General features: G+C 41.2%; 2 protein-coding genes across 2 annotated transcripts; one reads left to right on the forward strand and one right to left on the reverse strand.

Moving 5' to 3' along the window:
• The first annotated feature begins 418 nt into the window (after positions 1-418).
• f13a1b (coagulation factor XIII, A1 polypeptide b) lies at positions 419-10,879 on the forward strand. Its single transcript, XM_046380947.1, has 15 exons — positions 419-564; positions 3,477-3,686; positions 4,596-4,784; positions 5,183-5,431; positions 5,525-5,643; positions 5,720-5,827; positions 6,197-6,371; positions 6,658-6,796; positions 7,281-7,384; positions 7,579-7,667; positions 7,879-8,032; positions 8,547-8,822; positions 9,024-9,184; positions 9,404-9,540; positions 9,785-10,879. The coding sequence occupies exons 2-15, from the start codon at positions 3,503-3,505 to the stop codon at positions 9,924-9,926; spliced, it is 2,226 nt and encodes a 741-aa protein (XP_046236903.1). The 5' UTR covers positions 419-564; positions 3,477-3,502; the 3' UTR covers positions 9,927-10,879.
• A 109-nt stretch (positions 10,880-10,988) lies between these two features.
• On the reverse strand, positions 10,989-17,551 carry LOC124054674 (protein mono-ADP-ribosyltransferase PARP14-like). Its single transcript, XM_046380946.1, has 14 exons — positions 17,254-17,551; positions 17,026-17,147; positions 15,256-16,746; positions 14,922-15,158; positions 14,521-14,745; positions 14,371-14,425; positions 14,094-14,240; positions 13,880-13,942; positions 13,616-13,792; positions 13,356-13,535; positions 12,614-13,228; positions 12,323-12,459; positions 12,001-12,181; positions 10,989-11,829 (listed from the first exon to the last, which is right to left on the reverse strand). The coding sequence occupies exons 1-14, from the start codon at positions 17,423-17,425 to the stop codon at positions 11,543-11,545; spliced, it is 4,089 nt and encodes a 1,362-aa protein (XP_046236902.1). The 5' UTR covers positions 17,426-17,551; the 3' UTR covers positions 10,989-11,542.
• Positions 17,552-18,587: the final 1,036 nt, after the last annotated feature.

An 18,587-nucleotide genomic window follows, 5' to 3' on the forward strand; every position in this document is an offset into this window, starting at 1 on the left:
AAAGTACTGCACATTATATTATTCTAATTATTGATGCAATAATGAGTTCATCATTTTAATGTTGAACCTGGTAAAGGTGGTTAAGATTTTACATAATTTAGTGGTTAATTGTATGTTTGGATTACTAAAATAAATCAACAAAGTAATTAAAACTTGTCAAATAAACACAATGCAGTAAAAATGTACAACATTAAGTTGTAAATTGTAGTGGAGTAGGAGTATGAATATTAGATAGATAAGATAATGGAAATACTCGATTCAAAATTCTACTGAAGTAGAGTACTTAAGTAAATGTACTTAGTTACTTTTCACCATTGTGAGTGACTTTTATCAGAGCTCCATACAGCTGTGGGTTGGAGGGAGGCGGTAGATTCCACATCCTGCTCCTAAGTTGGACTGACCAGTTACACACACACACACACACACAATCATAGCTCTTCCTATCCCCTGAAGAGTATATAAGCAGACACAGGAGTCTCCCAAGACGGAGCAGCAGCAGGCAACAGCAGGCAGCAGCAGACCAACTCCAACCGACAGCAGCTTCTCTCTCCAGCTTCATCTGAGGTGCGTCCACTCTGCGTTAAAATGTACTCAGGTTGCATAGGGAACTAAGAGCTCTACAGATTTAACACAGCAGCTTGGTAACTTTGTGTAACTAACCTGTGTGTGTGCACGTCACTTGGGTGGGTTAAATGCAGAGAACAAATTTCGTTGGAGTGAGTTCCCTCCAATGACAAAATATGTCACTTTCATCTTTCTTTCATCTTTCATCTTTCTAACGATCGGTGGGTGACAGAAGCAAGCTGTGAATCGCTCACACAAAGCCTGTTGTACTGCTTTATATGGCACAGACATTTTAGGAGTTTGATTTTGTTTTGTCATTATTGTGACAAACTTTTCTCTATGTGAAACTTGAATCTCAGTCATCCTCATCATCCTTTATAGTCCAGTTGTCACTACCTGAGGATTACAGTAGGAGTAAGAGTAGTATAGTTGCAATAATAACAGTACAACAGGTTTTTACATTTAGAAATTAAAAACTTCTGATCTTCAAATGCAAGATGTGTTTGAACTTGGACTCACTGATGGGGTCTCTAAAAAGTACATAATTCAAGCAGAACCTTGTCTTTATAACTGAGGTTTTGTGCAGTCGCAGAGGTTATGGTGAGAACAAAATCTCCTGAAGCAGCAGCGTCGCTTCAGCTGGTAAACCTGTGTCGGCATTTGCTATCATTGTGTTAAAAACGTGCACATGTAATGAGTGTCTCAGACACGGACAAGTTTTAGGTCACTGATATGCAGTGTTGGGAAGTAACTAACTGCATCTACTTAAGCCAACACTTCTATTTCAAAGGGAATATTAGCTCAGTTTTGACCAGCTACAGCATCCTGCTGATGCATCTGCAACAATGGTAAACATTTATAACACTACAACACACTGAAATGGGCTCTTTTGCATAATGAACTCTGGAAAGTTTTTATGCCAAACTTCTTCCACCACTGCTCATACACACAACAGACTTTATGTAACATGAATCTTGCTGGGTCGTTACTCTGAAATCAGCTAATTGCATATTTTGAAACTTACGCTTTCTTATTTACTACATGCTGTCACGGTGGTCAAAGTGGTACTTTAGGTCATTTACTGAAGCAAGAGTAGCAATACAGCAACGTAAAAGTACTCAATTACAAGTAAAAGCCCTGCGTTACCACGCTACTTCAGTAAAAGTACATACATTTACCTAACCTTTGCTTTGTGAAATATTCAAGAGTTTTACTTCATATGTAACTACAGCTGTTAGATAAATGTAGTGGAGTAAAAACCACAATATTTCTATCTGAAAAGTATGAAGTTGAACAAAATCAAAGTATATTTAAGCACATGAGTAAATTGTTCTTCGTTACTTTCCCCCCCTGCGCTGCTTCCTGTCTGTCTTTTGGTGTGTTGCCAGCCTGCAGAGGGTAAGCGTGTCTATCTGTGTCGCTGACTTGAGTTGAAAACAGAGCTTTCACTGTGCTCAGCGATGACTCACGCAGCCACACACCATCCCGAGCTTCTCTCCTCGCCCGGCACACACCCACATTATGCAACAGCGAGCCTCGTTCTCAGGCAGGTGTTTGCGCCACAAACTTGACACACTGCTAGCATCGTATGAAAACAGCTGCTGTGTGTTTAATGGTTGAATCAGCCTGACCACATGCTTATATAACCATCATGGCAGTAACTACGTGCCCCCTGACCTGCAGTGGGTCCTGGAAGCAGGTTGTAGGTTGACCCCATGCGGACTGAAGGGTTGATGTAATTTTAGTTTATGTTTCATGTTTTTGTGGATTTAATGAGTCACTCTGAATACACTGAGCAGCTTTGTTTAGATTGATTGGATGAGTTCGCTTCCAGGGCTAAGTCTGAACCTGCTAGTGGTCAGTTGTGTGTGCGTGTGTGTGTTGTTTTTTTTAATTTTTAACCTTTATAGACTCTGAAATTACTTTGGTTAACCATGAATGGAAATAACTTATTTGAGAGACTTATTTTTCTACTAAAGCATCACTACAGCCAGCACTGCTTCTTGTATTGTTGAAGTACTGCTCACCACCACCTCCACTGTCATGCTGACGTCTTAAATTTCCTTGTCTCATTCAGTCAACTCAAATCTAATTGATTTAATGTCATAAAAAGACTAAAACATTCATATTAAACCACAACAATCAGTCCACAATGAACAAAAAGGGCCAATATGTACTGCCAGTACTGCAGATGATATTATACAATACATGTAAGCGTGTATACTTCTAATGTATTTTGTGTTGTTGCATAGGTTGGCTTTTATTTCCTCATAAGATCCATAATAACATTATTTCAAACAAACAACCGCAGTAAGACTCAGTGTGGTTTCACGCCACCAGTGACTCAATTATTTTCCAGTTCTAAGTACAGCATGTTTGTCTTTTAATAGACATGATTAATGCTCAGTGTTAAAAATTATACTTCTTTCTCCATGACCACAAAAACACACAATATTTATGCAGGGAAAATAAATCCAACCAAGCACTAAATGTGTCTCACTTTGTTCACCAGCATCTTAAAGGAAGTGAAGTGAGTGTAAACTGGCCTCCACCCAACGCACAAACACACACATGGAAACCACTTCTATGTGTGTTTCATTGCTTAAGTGGCTGTTCTGATGTGAAAATCTTTGGTTGGTTTTTGAATAAAAGAGACAAGGACACAGACACACAGATACACACACAAACACCCACACACTCAGGCATGTTTCCAGGTTTTCCACAGATGTAAAGCAGATGGGATTGAAAACAGCTCACGGAATGAACGGAACATGATGGGAATTCAGTTTTTAGAAATTGCTTAGACTGATAACTTAAATGTTCATATTTTAAATATGAAGTCTGTCAAATAACCTAATGCAGTAATAATGTATTTGTTTTCCATTCACTCTCCTCTTCCAGTCCTGCAACAGATCATCCTCCCTGAACTATCACCACCATGTCTGATCAAGGTGCCGCCGTGATTCCCTCCTCCACCCCCCCTGCTCCCACCGGACCCCCTCCCAAGGTGACGAACCGCGGTCGCAGCACAGTACCCATCGCCAGCTCCAACTCTGACACAACCGAAGTACCCGAGTTTGAGCCTTTTGGTGCGGTGGGCAGAGGATTACCACCTCTGACTGGTGAGAGACCACACAAAGCAAACAAGTTGAACCAGCTTAAAATGTATTGTGTGGCCTGTGCCTTCCTATTTGTAATTCATCAACCTGTTGAAAAAGGTCATATGAAAACATGCAATAGCATGTATGTAGGGGAAAATCTCCATGTGCAAAGGTTAATTTTGAGTTATAAGGGGAAATGCAAAAGGCTGTTAAGGCAGCTAAACAGTTGGTCAAATCTGTTCCTTTTGAGCTCTTATTCACAGATAACAAGAAAAAGTTATTTTGCTTCTCAAAAAAAGCTGACTTGAAGGGCAGAAGACACATTTCACAGTGCGTCTTTCTTGGAGAAGATAAAGCATTTTTCCTGTCAGTGACACAGTTTCCAGTAAGTTTGAACATGACTGACACATGAATGACATTCAAACAGGATAAACTCTGTTCACTTCCTGCAGCTTGTCACTACATTCCAGCCGGTATTGTTGCCAAAAAAGCTGCTCTGTGAGAGATATCCAGATATGACAGAAATTTACGAATGCAGTGACTGGAATCTCGTGTGTGGTGCACGAGAGGAGACCGTGAAGATGACAGCAAGACGTCACAAATGGATGGTTGTCAGGGAAACATCAGTGCACATCAGTGAGGTTTTTGATAAGTTTTCAGCCGCTGACACATTTAGAGAGAAATGCTCTCCACCACTCGACAAATAAATTTCACTTCTTTTTTCCTCCTCAGTAAATTTTTGATTGCAAATACCTGATTGGACCGAAAAATCTGAATCAAGGATTTTACTCTTTGTTGTGCCCAATTATGAAGTCAGATCCACAGCAAAATCATTTGTTGTGTGTCTGAGGTGCTGCTGGTCCATTAAATCCCATGGAAAACATCCTGCTCTCTTTCTTTCTCTTACTTTCTTTTTCCTTGTTTATTCAGAGTATCTTGACATCTGGGAGGTCGACATGATGAGAAGGCCAGAAGAGATGAACAAGCAGCAACACCACACCGTGTTTTACAACTCGGACTATCTCATCGTCCGTCGAGGACAGGAGTTCCAGGTCAAAGTCACCTTCAGTCGTCCCTACAAACCTGCTGAAGACAAGTTCGCTTTGGAGTTTGCCATCGGTGAGCCAAGCATACTGTAGCAGTGGACTGTAGCCTTGATGGTCTATCTTGATAAAGTCGTCCTCCCATTTTACATTTATGAAAAATTTAGAAGCATCAGAAGAAAATGAAAATCAGCCAGTAAGTAAACATGTAGGTAAATGTTGTGTAAATATATATGTTTCTACAATTATGTCTTAATTACTCATCTTTTCATCTCACAATTATGAGAAACAGTTGGCTTCCATACGGTGGAAACTAAATTTTTAAAAAGCTAAACTTTAAGCAAATTTAATGTAGGACTCCCACCTGTCTCACTTTCAGGTTTATCTTCTTACAGCTGATAATGACATCACTACCTCTTGTCCATTGTTTGATATACTTAGTGTTAAATCTGCCAATACTTCCTGTTCCTCCAGGATCCAGCCCTCAGTATAGCAAGGGCACCTATATTCCCGTCTTCCCCACCACGGAGCGTCAGACGGCCTGGGAAGGCCGCATCACAAACACCTCTGGCAGCACAGTCACAATGGGTATCACTCCTACGGCAAACTGCATTGTGGGAAAGTACCACATGTACGTCGCTGTGATGACGCCCTTCGGCATCCGCAGGACCAGGCGGGAGGACAGCCGAAACCTCTACGTCCTCTTCAATCCCTGGGTGGCAGGTTGGCTTAGGCCTCTTAACCACGATGTTTACTGAGCATTTTGTTGACTTTTGTCTCACTTTCGGGTCCACATGGCCTGTTGTCTTTCCTCAGATGATGCTGTGTTTCTGGATGATGAGAGGGAGCGGCAGGAGTGTGTGATGAACGAGGTGGGGATCATCTACCATGGTGCATATGACGACATCGCTGAGAGAAACTGGAATTATGGACAGGTGGTAGAATGACTGAAAAATAACTTCAAGAGTTGTATACTGTATGTATATATTGACTCAAGGTTCTTTTCCCCAGTTTAACTATGGAGTCCTGGATGCCTGTTTGTACATCATGGACAGGAGTGAAATGCCCATCACCAACCGAGGAGACCCCATCAAGGTGACCAGAAAGGCCTCTGCGATGGTGAGAAAATGATTATTTGGTTGCAAAGTGTACAATATTGCTGAGAAAGTTTGGATACCGACAGACTGTTTTCGTTTCATGAGATTTCTTTCAAATTTTAACATCAGCTTGAAACATGACAAGCTGTTCACTCATTAGCCTTCTCAGACAGCATTTATAAATAAAGTTTTATTTGCCCAGAATATGGGCTTTGGTTGCGGCGTGTGTGTGGGTGCGTTTATATGTTTGTGTGTGCTGGACACACACTGTTTTTGAAATAACATTTTAAAATAATTCAAAATTTAGACTTTTAAGGAGCAAAACTGAAATATGGTGGTTGCCAAGTGAATATATCATAATAAAAATGTCTGCTCTTATTGTTGCACTCAGCTGAACTCTCGTGATGATGACGGCGTGCTGGTGGGGAACTGGAGTGGCGACTACACCTACGGAGTGGCACCCACTTCCTGGACTGGGAGCACAGAAATCCTGCTCAGCTACGCCACCAGCAAGCAGCCCGTCTGCTACGCTCAGTGCTGGGTCTACGCTGCCGTCTTCAACACCTGTGAGATCTTGACCAAATCCCAGTAACGCTTCCCAAAGCCCGTCCCAGTTTTTCTTGACCTCAGTGGAAGAGGTCATAATGTTATGGAAATGAGGGAAAAGACTACCATTGTGCTCTAACTAAACTTACAACAAGGAAGTGTGAGTCTCGGGGTAGTCAGTTGGGAAAGGAAACAAAGAGGCTAATGCTTTGGGTTCATTGAGTTGAACCCATAAGTTCACTGAGCTGAGAACCTTCTGTTTAGATCTGTTCACTCCATGATTTCTGTCTTTGCTTGTCTGTCTAGTTCTACGTTGTCTCGGCATCCCGTCGAGGGTTGTCACCAATTACTACTCTGCTCACGACAACGATGGAAACCTGAAAACTGACATCATCCTGCATGACAACGGCAGGATCGACCGCAGTCGCACCAAGGACTCTATCTGGTAACATGTCTTTCATGCAGCTTATCATTGTGCAGAGATTTTCATTTTCAGTTTTTTCAAATTATTGTTATTTTTTATATTCTAAAACAGTTTACTTTTTCAAAGAAATTTGTTATGAATATTCATGGTCCCCAGAGAATGAGCCCTAATATCTTTGGTGACTCTCTGACCTTTTTATGTCTTTCCAGAGAAAATCAAAATCTAATCAGCAGCCTGCTATGACATTTCGTGCTCCTCTGAGGATGAACGCTTTAAATTTTGAGCTCTTTAGGACCTTCATCTTGTGCCATCTTCAGATAATAACCTCAAGATATCTCATAATTCATAGTATGTGTCTTGTGGGGAGGAACTTGAATATGCTCAGCCCCACTACTAATAAATGAAAAACCTCTTCTAGTAACACAAAAGTTTCTATTAGAACAAACACGAGTTCTGTCAGACTAATTCCCCTAAAGATATTTAAAATAAAGTTTGTCATTGTCAGGAACTATCACTGCTGGAATGAGTGCTACATGACCAGACCAGACCTCCCAGCTGGCTTTGGAGGCTGGCAGGTTGTTGATGCAACACCACAGGAAACCAGTGATGGTAAATTATAATGATATGAATTAGCTGCTGGCTTTACAATAACTGCTTGTGGGTTATTATTAAGAGTGTGTATGATTGCCAATAATTGAAACAAATGCTTGTAAAATCATTTTCTTCTTCTCCTTTTTTTGCTGTAAATTTAATAGCAATGGTATGAATGATCACTGTTTTCTCTTTCTCCTTTATGCATAAAGGCATGTACAGATGTGGTCCTGCATCAGTCCAGGCCATCAAACATGGAGAGATGTGCTACCCATTTGATGCTGCCTTTGTGTTTGCTGAGGTGAGTCTTTAAAGTCTTTCAGTGGAATTTTCTGTAAAAACACTGTGATGGCTGAGAAAGTGGTTGTGCTTTACAATTTTGTGTCACTCACTTGTTGCTCATTTCTCCCAACAGCACAAGCCATTCTTCACACAGTGTTAAATTTTCTCTGCTGAGACTCTTTTTTTGGGGGGGGGTTTCCTTTGGATTACCTCTGTCTTTGTCTCTTCAGGTCAACAGCGATGTGGTGTTTTATTCCCGGAATAAAGATGGCACCATGGAGCCGGTCAAAGTGAACCAGAGTCATGTAGGCCGCGTGGTTTTGACCAAATCGCCGGGAGACATGACCCGCCGCGACATCACCGATCAATACAAGTTTCCTGAGGGTCAGTGAATTCAGAGACTACGGAGTTTTAAAAACAGGCAGAACCATTTTCTCTGTGGCAGCCTCAGACAAATGCACAGTGTGGTGTGTTTTACGTAAAATCCTGAATGTTCAAGAATTTCAAATTAATCAGCCATGAATACAACAAAGTTGTTCACCTCTATGAGCCTGCAAGATTTTGAAGGTTTTTGGGGTGTAGACTTTTACTCTTTTGGTCTGGGATTTAGCTCTAGTTGGCATCATTCTGGCTTGGTTTGGGTGAATATTGGAAACAGAAAAGGACCAAAACACTTGCGTTAGTTCTGGTGCTTGTTTTCCCACAAATTAGACTTGAATTTGACGACAAGAATATAAACTGACTGGGTAATACTTTCCTCTCAGTCGAAGGAAAAATGGTGATATTTCCAAATATGCAGCCCATGTGCAGGAAGACAACACCTGTTAATAAAACTAAAATAACTGCTGATTTAATAAAATCTACACATGAACTCATAAATTTTGATCATCTAATCTAGGCAGTAAGGAGGAGCGGACAGTTCTGGAGAAAGCGGAGGAGTACGGCTGCAAGAGAGAGAAGTCCAACCCTTCTCAGGCTGACGTGGACCTGGTCCTGCCCACTCTAGAGGTCAGGATGGGCGATGACTTCGAGTTGAGCCTGGAGTTCATAAACCGCAGCGACCAGCGCCGTGTGGTGGACACCTACATCAGCGGCAACGTGGTGTATTACACTGGTGTCACCAGCTCCGAGTTCCTGTTCAGGAATCCCACAGTGACCATTGGCCCCAACAAAAGTGAGTAGGATGAAGATGATGAACTTCTCTTGATTTTTACACTAAATTCATTCAGAAACCACAGACAACATCGACTAAACAGAAGAAAGTGCTCAATAATAAGTCCTGTCTTCCATCTTAGAAATATTATAATTTGGCCTAGATTATAATAATTAGAAAAAGAGCAGAGGGAGATCAGTGTTGTACTTCTTTGTTCTCTAGGTGTGAAGGAGATGGTGACAGTTGAGTCAAAGAACTACATGAAGAATCTGGTGGAACAGGCCAACCTCCACTTCATTGTTACTGGGAAGGTCAAGGAGACCGGCAAGATTGTCACCGCCATGAAAGTCGTCACCCTGCACAATCCCACACTCACCGTCACGGTCTGAAATTATGCTCATTTTTAATTCCACTATACATATGCAGTCTAAGTTTACTTTCTCCAAAAAATATTATTTCTTCAGTTTAATCACACCTGTGTGGTCAGAAAATTCCTTGACTTTATTGACCACAAAGAACTTCAGTCAGTGGATTTGTTGTGTTTTTTTTTTGTTTGTTTGTTTGTTTGTTTTTTAATGGTTTATGTCCTTCGTGTATGTCAGGTGTCAGGTGTGGGCAAAGTGAATGAAGAGATGATGGCGACTGTGGAGTTCACAAACCCCTTCACTTTCAGTCTGGATGGCGTCTACATTCGCATGGAAGGACCTGGGATCATGTCGCCCAAGTTCAAATATTACAGGTGAGTTTGGCACAGAGGAATGACAAATGCTCCAAAAGAAGAAAAGTTTGATTCACTTTTAAAGACATTATAATAAGGGTACAAACGTTATGCTTAATCAGTACATAAGTGGTGTTATCACTCGTGCTGTGGTTAAAGTGCTGTTGCTTCCTCAGTCATTTTGATGTCTATGACTGTCTTTGAAATCACAACCAAGAACCAGCCCATTCATTCTGATGTCTAACTCTTACCCTGCTGGTTTCAGTCTGATCCCAAGAGGTTCATCCCTTACCTGGACCGAGTATTTCATCCCACTGAGGGCTGGCAGCACCAGGATGATTGCTACTCTGGACTGCCCCGCTCTCAGGCAGGTCCACGGCCAGGCGTCTGTTACCATCGAGCCCTGAAGGTCACTGATGCCCGACGTCACTCAACCCATTTACACTTTAGCTCAAATACAGGCATATAACATAGTTACGTATCTATAGGTTTTGCAACTATTTAACAGGCGTAGCTTCTGCATTCATAACAGAGGAGATAGTCATAAGCAAGGAGAGAACAGATCTCTGAGATTTAAAAAATACTCTTAATTTCTAAAAGTTTAAAAGAAGCTTTTCTTCACATTTTTATACCGTATCAAACTTTTTAACAATTAAAGAGCAACTGGGTGATTTATTCTTTTTTTTTTTTAAATCCCTTTTAAATCCCGCATAGTCTGTGTTTAATTTAAATCTGCATTGGTCAATTTTTGGCCACTGCGGTGCAGCATTACACCCAAAACAAGATGAACACAGTCCTGACATATTGTTGTTTTATGAGGTCAGTAGGGTCAACAGGGCCGTTAGTAAGCACCGCCAACTTACAAGTCCAGTAGACACAGAACAACATTATTGACATGATCTGTTTAAGTCCAATATTCACTCTCTTAAATTTGGCTTAAGTCACCCACTAACACTCGAGAGAAATATCTCTGTCTTCAGCAGCTAGTTGCTAACTTTGTCTGCTACTAGTTCAGTGGATTTGTGAGAGCTGGATTTCCTGAAAATGGCTTCCTGCAGCGGTTCGAGACAGGGTTAATTAGGGCAGTAACACTGAACAGCACAGTAATCTAAACAATGACCCTCAGAGGTCTGTGGAAATGCAGAGTTGGATGATAAATCTCTGTGTATGTAGGATATGAGTGACACATTTTATTCCATGTTTAATTTCATAATCAAAACTACTACTAGACTACTGATTAGTGAGCTTTTTGAAATGTATTCCCACCATGCAACTACAGCTATTAAACTGAAGTATCAATGTTTTTGCTTGAGAAAATATAAAAAAAATAAATAAATAAAGATCTCTTTCTACATCTTTATATCAATCTATAATAATAATCTGTTTCTTTCCATTTATCCTTTGTTCAAGAACAAATAACCAATCAAATAAAAGATTCATATACTTTCAGTGTTTGTTTATGTCAGTGGTGAAAGTACAATCCTTAACATTATTTTCATTCATGTTCAGATTGGTAATAAAGTCATGAATTCCAAAACTAAGTCAAAATCTGATCTAATTCCTCAATGACAAAAACTAATAATTAACACAAAAACAATGCGTCTTGTAATCTAAAAAGAAAAAGTGCAACAGTACAACATACTTGTTCATAAAGGAATTACCTTTACAGTTACATTATTGCTCATTACTTTTTTGAACATTTTTCTAAATTTTTAACTTATTATTACCCTGTTTTTATTTCAAGTGTTTAAAATAGCTACATTTCAAGTTGCATCCGTACCAAAATTAAAAAACACAAGTCACATAAAAAACAAACATACATGTGTACTTCATGTGTACCTTCATAGGCCGAGTGTCGCAACCTGAGCTCGGGCTGGCAGTTTGTGAACACTATATGCAATATAATCAAGAAACACGTCATTATAGGTTAAGACGAGGTTAATGACGCAGCATTGGTCTTCTTTAAGGTAATAGGTCCATTTTATAAGACCTCTTCTGTACCCTCCGTCCACATCACTCATTGTCACTTGAAGGTGATGAGGTAGTCTGGGTACGCTTGGTTATCATGGAACACAACGTGCATATTGGGTTTGTCTAATTTGTCCACCACACTGTCGTAATGGTCGTGGGGCTGCTGGCTACTGCGAGGTGGAGGAACCTTCATGTCACTGTTGCCCAGCGTGTAAATGCCAGTCAGGACTCGGGCAACGAACATTAACTGAGAACCATCAGCTGCTGGCTTGGAGTAGGTGGGTCTGGCAGAGTAGCGGGCATTTATGGCAAAGTAGGTTCCGAGACCATATGAAGTCGCTGAGAATAAGAGGGAACAGAATTAGCAACATGTGATCTGTATCCAAAATGCTAATCCACAGGCAAGCAGCCGCAGACTGTAGATGTTACAGTTGCAATATATTTGGCCTAATCCTACACAGCCAAAGCAATGATTATTTATTGCTATGAAGTAGTCAAAAAGATCTTTACCGTTCTGGCCAGCAAAGCTCCTGTTGAACCCAGTTTTCATGATGGAGTCACAGTTGTCCTGAGTTGTCCCGTGATACAGAAACTTTTCACCTGCTCCTCCCTCCTCTCTGTTTTTGTCAGAAATGTGCTTCTTCCGCACATCATAGGCGCGTCGCAGATGGACATTCTGCACACGCTCGATCTGTCAAGACCAAAATCAAAACAAAAAAATACTTAGCTGCCAAGTTTACCTTCAAATGATGTAAATGTCTTAATTCTTTTCAAAGAACACAGATATCATGCAGTTATACTAATTAGAGCTAACACAATGAAAGCTGCCCACCTTTATTACAGTCATCTTGGCAGTTCGTTTGAAGGCCTCCTTCACTGTCCGGTACTCTGAAGAGGAAGGCTCTAGCACAAACACCTTAAAATCTTCATCGTCAGCCATGTTGTCCCAGTATAGAGGGAAAGTGAAGTCTGAAAATACGTTGAAGTGCAAAATGAGAGATGTCAGATATTTAAATGTGTTTTTTTTTATTCAACTGTTATTTTTCTCAAGAATCAGTATTGTTATTAGTATAAAGCTACAGCATCAGTCAAGGTCTGTGTATGATTAGACCCATCTTCTCACCGGGCCGATTCACAAGTCGTTTCAGCTTCGCCGTCTGTCCACCTACTCGTCTTGTGGCCTCCAACGTCTGAAGATCCACACTCCATGTGATGCCCTGTGCGTCCTCTATCCCTCCTGCTATATCCTTATTTTCTAGGCTGTGATTGGCTGTTTTAGGGACTCTCTCCCAATTGCCGTTATGTCCCAGGATGCACCAAGACACACGGTTGTACAAATCCTCCTCCTCCTTGACTCTCACCTCTCTTCTGAGATAACCATGCAGAGAGGCATTGATCGTCTGTATCACCTTGTTGACCCCATCTTTTAACCCACTCACTGTTAGGCTGCCCTGACCTGACTGGTCCATCTGCATGTGAAGACCGTGGGTCTCTACCAGCTGCATCAGATCCTCCATGTCTCCAGAGGTGAGACCTGCCAGCTCCTCCTTTTCAAAAGTGTGAGTGGAGCACTGAGCCTCATACAGACTTTTCATCTTTGTCTTGGCATCGTCAACATTCTTTTTGGAGAGACCCGTGAGGAGGAAGATGGACTTGTGACTTGTGGTGGTGGGGAGGATGCTTAGATCTCCTCTCAAAGACGATGGGAGCTGTTGTTGTACATGACGCAATTGAGGCACTGACAATGCAAGGTAAGTCAAAAGGTAATAGTTAGCGAAAATCCCCAGATAATTTTGTTAAAAAGGAGGCAGATCTGTAAGCAACCACCTCTAGAAGAAGGCTTTGAAACGGTTGTGAAAATTCACCTCTGTTCATTATAGTGGAATACATCTGCATTGCTTCCTCCTTGAATGCCAAGAAAACATTGATCTTAAATAGGACAAGGTGGATGTCAGTGAGGCGGTAAAGAGAAGTGGACGACGTCCCAGCCTTGACCCCTCGCAGGATGGCACCTGCCACGACACCAGCGTCCAACCCAGCAGTTCCTGCACAAATGGTTTGGGTATTTTTCTGGACTAAAACTGACACAGACTGACCTTTTTCCAACATCTTACAAAATACTTACCAGCACAAATGGCAGGAATGGCTACAGACCTGAATCCAAATGTCTCACACTGTTCAATGATGCGACACACTAATTGTTCAATGACGCCCACGTTCCTTTGTCCACACACATGGAAAATGGCTTCACAGGGGAGCGATCCAGGCTGGGTTAAAAAAATGTCCCCATGGTTCGCTTTTACTGTGCACAACACAACAAAGACAACATAAGTAAGAAGCACTATGAAGAATGTGCTGCTTGAATGAGTAACGAGTCTCTTATCCTCACCTGCTTTAAGTTCAGCCTCCACCTCTGGTCCAGCTATGGTTAAAATGTCTTTGCACACACCATCTGTAAAGCAGAAATATCTATTAAAGAAGAAGACTCTGCAACCACGCCAACATCTCGGTAATGCTCTAACGGCAATCCTATTTCAGTATGGAGTCATGAAACTGCTGACCAAAATAACTTAACATGCTCAACTACAGCAATTCTCACCCACCATAGCCAAAATTTTTGAAGTTAGTTGTGTTCACCACAACATCTGTAGTCTCGTTTGTGATGTCACCAAACACCAGCTGTACCTTAACTCCGCTTCCCACTGTCATTGTGATATCATCCAGATCACTGGTGAGAGACCTGAAGATTGCTGAGAAGAAGAACACGGCAACAAACATAGAATGTTATCAATGGCACAAATTGCTGTCTGTCTAGTTATGATTAACGGTTAATCAAAGTCATCTTGTAGGTAGTAGTAGTAAGCAGTAGGTCTTGCTTGCCTTGGCCTCCCTGGCTCATATTTGAGCTGAGGTGCCTGTAGACATCATGGTAGCACTGTAAATAAAAACAGCAGCATTTAACACTTTCTCATCAATAAATCCAACATACATCAAACCACTTACAACAGTTTCCCAAATGTTAATAATCACCTTCTGAGTATCAGGACAGTCTGGTTTAATGACAATGTGGATGGTGGAGAGACACCCACAGGATGCAGATCGTCCAAACTCTTGAATGTTCTCAGTCAGTACTTGAATGGCTTCTGTCAATGGGTATTTTAAAACAATTCCAGGTCCAATAATAGGAAAGGCCACTGAGGGCAAGTGCTGCTGTACACAGAGATCCAAACACCTCTTCAGCCCACTGCTAAGTGCCTACAAGACAGCAAGAGTTACCCTTGCATTGGACAGTACTGTTAAGGAATATACATAGCGAACTAACATAAAGCAGCTAAGTTCTAGAGACGTCCTTGGATTTGAACTCATACTTTGCCCTCACTCTCAACGTTTTCTCTCCAACACTTGTGAATCAACCAAGCGTTTGTCTTCACCTGCACACTCTGCCCTCTGACTCCATCCCATGGCAAGCATTCAATGAAGAAGAGCTTGGAGGATCCCAGAGTTGGAGGCGTGTCAACCTGCAGAACATCACCAGGGTTGAGAGTACAACTTTCTGCCATCGCATTGAACTTTGACTGGAGTGCATTTCCTGCTTTCTCCAACAGACATTTTCCAATTTTGGTAGAACTGAGCCGCCTGTTGAGCATGGGGACCACCAACACATTCACCTGTGGAAACAGCATGTAATAATATCAATCTGATATCATTCTCAGTGTTGTATTGCTGTCGTACTACTTCATGTAAAGCAGAGCAGAATTTTCTAACCTGCTCATTCACCAAACTGCCAAGTTTGATCTCCAGGTTCTTGTTGTTGACTGCAGAGTTGCCAACAGTGTTGCAGTGACCTCTAGTGGTATAAGGTCTTTGTGTGAGCCTGCTGGGGCTGCTGATGCTTTCAGTTTTCACGTAAGGGGATGGCGCACGTTGTTCCCTGATGAGGACCTGACAGGAGGTCTCTACCAAATCCTTGCCCACTTCACCCTCTGCTTGGAAGTACCGCTGAGCCCCTGGTCCATCTAGAACCAGAGTGTCTGACGTCAGACTAGCTAGAGTTGCGTTTAAGCTTGCTTGAACTTCTTGGACCAGACAGCGGGGGCCAGACAAAAGCACACGAGGGTATGGGGAAAGGGAGGCTTTTAGGGTCACCTTTGTACGCTTGACATCTATCATGTTTAAGAATTTATCAAAACAGTCAACCAGGTGAAAATATGGTAGCCTCAGCTCTTCTTGTGTCACAGCTTGGTTCATCTGATAGTCATACAGAATCTGTTTGAGCTTGTTCACATTCTCACTGTAGCCCACCAGTTGTACCTTGGTCATTGCAGATCCACCTGGGATAAAGCTGACTTCCACTCTGAGTCCTTGACAGTTTTCCTCATTCTTGGCTTTGGTCATGATTTCTTTCACTCTGTCAAGATCTGCAGCTCCTTGCAGATGCACATTGGCCAGACTCAATTCTCTCTGCAGGGTTGTCTCAGCCTCATCCAGAGCATCAGACGATAAACTGGATAAAATCAGGTCTGACCCTACCTCTAGGGCAACAGGATTTCTGAGGCTCCACTGGAAGCGAGCCTGGTACTTGGAGATGGCACCGCTGGACTTTATGAAGGTAAGTAAAGGTGTACACAGCTTAACTCTCTTTTCCATTATGCTTTTGATCAGTTCATTAAGTTTTATATTACCTGACTGCACCTCCTTCTCAGGGCCCTCCAAGATAATCATGACATTGTATCTGTAGACTGTTATCTCTGGGCAAAGTGTATGCATTTCTTGAAGAAACTTTTCTTCTACTAGTTTGAACTGCTTCTCAACAATTGGTAACTCCTTCCTGGTTGGCAGACTCTTTTCTAAGATTGCAATCTTCTCACTTACAGCCTCACTCTCTCCCACAATCACAGCATAACCTTTCTCTGTATACACCTTGATATCATCAGCTGCGAAGGAGGGATCATGCAATACAATTTTCATCTGTGTCGGCTGGTCCACTTTATGGCAGATGTAGCTCTCAGTAATACTTCTAAAGGCTCGATCCACTTGTTCCTCCCATTGCGTTGCAGTACTGAAAGGGAGATCTCCAGGCTTCTTCTGAATATCCCCCCTAACTACTGCCTGCTTTTCATCTAGATTGAGCTCCACTGTGCAGCCTATAGCAGAGAACTGTTTCTGTAATACTTCATTTGCTTTGTAGTTGTCTCTCAGGAAATACAGAAGGAAAATATCTGACTTGCAAGTCTTCTGAAGGGCTTTTGCACATGTCTAAAAGAGAAAAGCAATGTTAAATGAATGAATGGAAATGAATGAAGTCTAGTAAGAATACTACATAAATTATAAAGATGTCATAAAAAATGTCAACTTTTATGTTGTGACAACATCCAGCACTATGACGTGCACAAAACTATAATTAGCAGACACTGACGTTGATTCAAATATTCCACTCCCTCAAACTTGTCAGGTCAGATCATTTAGCTCTGCTGTTTGTGTTTAACACAATCATCAAAGTGTAAGCCAAGGTTTCTCATGATCAGTACTGCTCACCTGTGATTGACTAGTGGACAACTGATCAGGGTTCTGTGGCGAACTGGAACTCACAAGCAGATGTATTTTTCCAGATGGAAGGGTGATATTGTGAAGCTTCCTCTGCAAAACCCTTTCCTGGACTGTAAAAAAACAACCAAGCATAAGTTCAAAAGGGAACCCTACAGTTAAACTAAAACTACAAAGTGTTCTTCTCATAACTCATTTTAACTCAATGGGATTCCTTACCTTCTTTTTCCTTGAAACAAATTTTATAGGTTTTTCCTCCAACGTTTTCAATTGTCCCACAGTCACCTCCTCCAGAGTCTCTCTTTTTTTGAAAGTATCTCCTGATCTTCCCCCTCTCGGTGTCCGTCAGATCTTTAGCTTCAAAGTACAAAGGATATTCGCATTCATCCATCTTAAATATGATTCTGATGAGAGGAAACCTTTAATTAAGCATGACACTTCTCAGTTTGTGTCTGTTTCTCTTTAGTGAAAGACGTGTTCTGAGAACTGTTCCTTAGGTTGTAGTTTCGCTTTTACCTACTGTATGAGTTGTTCTTTTAGATAGACATGACACGTCACATCATTGGCTTGTTTGTAATGTGGATTTATTCTTGTACAGTCACCTCAATAAGTGACACAGCTGTGAAATGATGATAGCATTGATTATGATGTTTATAGTATATGATGTTGATATAATAACAGTCGTTCCAGCAGTCATGGCGAAACCTTATTACACACTTTGGTATAATTAAAATAAAAATCAAATGGAGAAAGAAAAAAGTAGAACAAATGAGTCAATAATGGAAAATTGGCATATTTGGCATACATAGCAAAGTTCTTGAGTTCTTGACCATTTAGCAAGACTTTTTAATTAATAATGCGTCATTTTAAAATTCATTTGTGTAAGTCAGAACTGGTTGGACCACTTCAAATGGACTGGGACTTTCTGGGTGTTTCTCTTTGCTGCCGTTAAGTGTGTTTTGGGAAAAGTCAGCTCTTTAGTGAAAGGTGTGCTTCGAAGTGCTTTAATTTTGTTTCAATTTTAAGTAGTGAAAGTGCATTTCCCTTTCATTCATTCTCCTAACTTCTCCATACACACACACTTAAAACAAACAGAAATAGAAATAATATAAATGGAGGACTTTCTTTCCCTGACATCAATTCTGATAGTTCCTCTATTTCAGTCATTGTGATTGCACACCATAGAAAAATAAAAACAAGCCATGTGAAAATGACATCCTGTGGCATTACCACACCCCGACACCAGATGTCCTCAAAAACCTTTACAAGAGATAATGCTGTTCGTTTTCATGTATTTACAAGGTGCAGTTCATCAAATTTAGAGGGATTTTGTGCCACTCGTGCTTTATGTGGTTACCAGGAAATAAATATCATATATTATATATGTTTTCACATGTTCACAGTTATGTTTTTCAACTGATCAGAACATTTGTTATTCTCAGTGCAACAGCCCGCCTGCAGAGCTCTTTGTGACACATTGAATTTTGAGCAGACAAATGAGACTCCTCATTGGAAAAAAAAAAAAAAAAAAAAAAGAATTCAGATCTCAAAGT

The sequence above is a fragment of the Scatophagus argus genome, chromosome 23 (genome assembly GCF_020382885.2).
Source record: "Scatophagus argus isolate fScaArg1 chromosome 23, fScaArg1.pri, whole genome shotgun sequence".
Lineage (NCBI taxonomy): Eukaryota > Metazoa > Chordata > Actinopteri > Scatophagidae > Scatophagus > Scatophagus argus.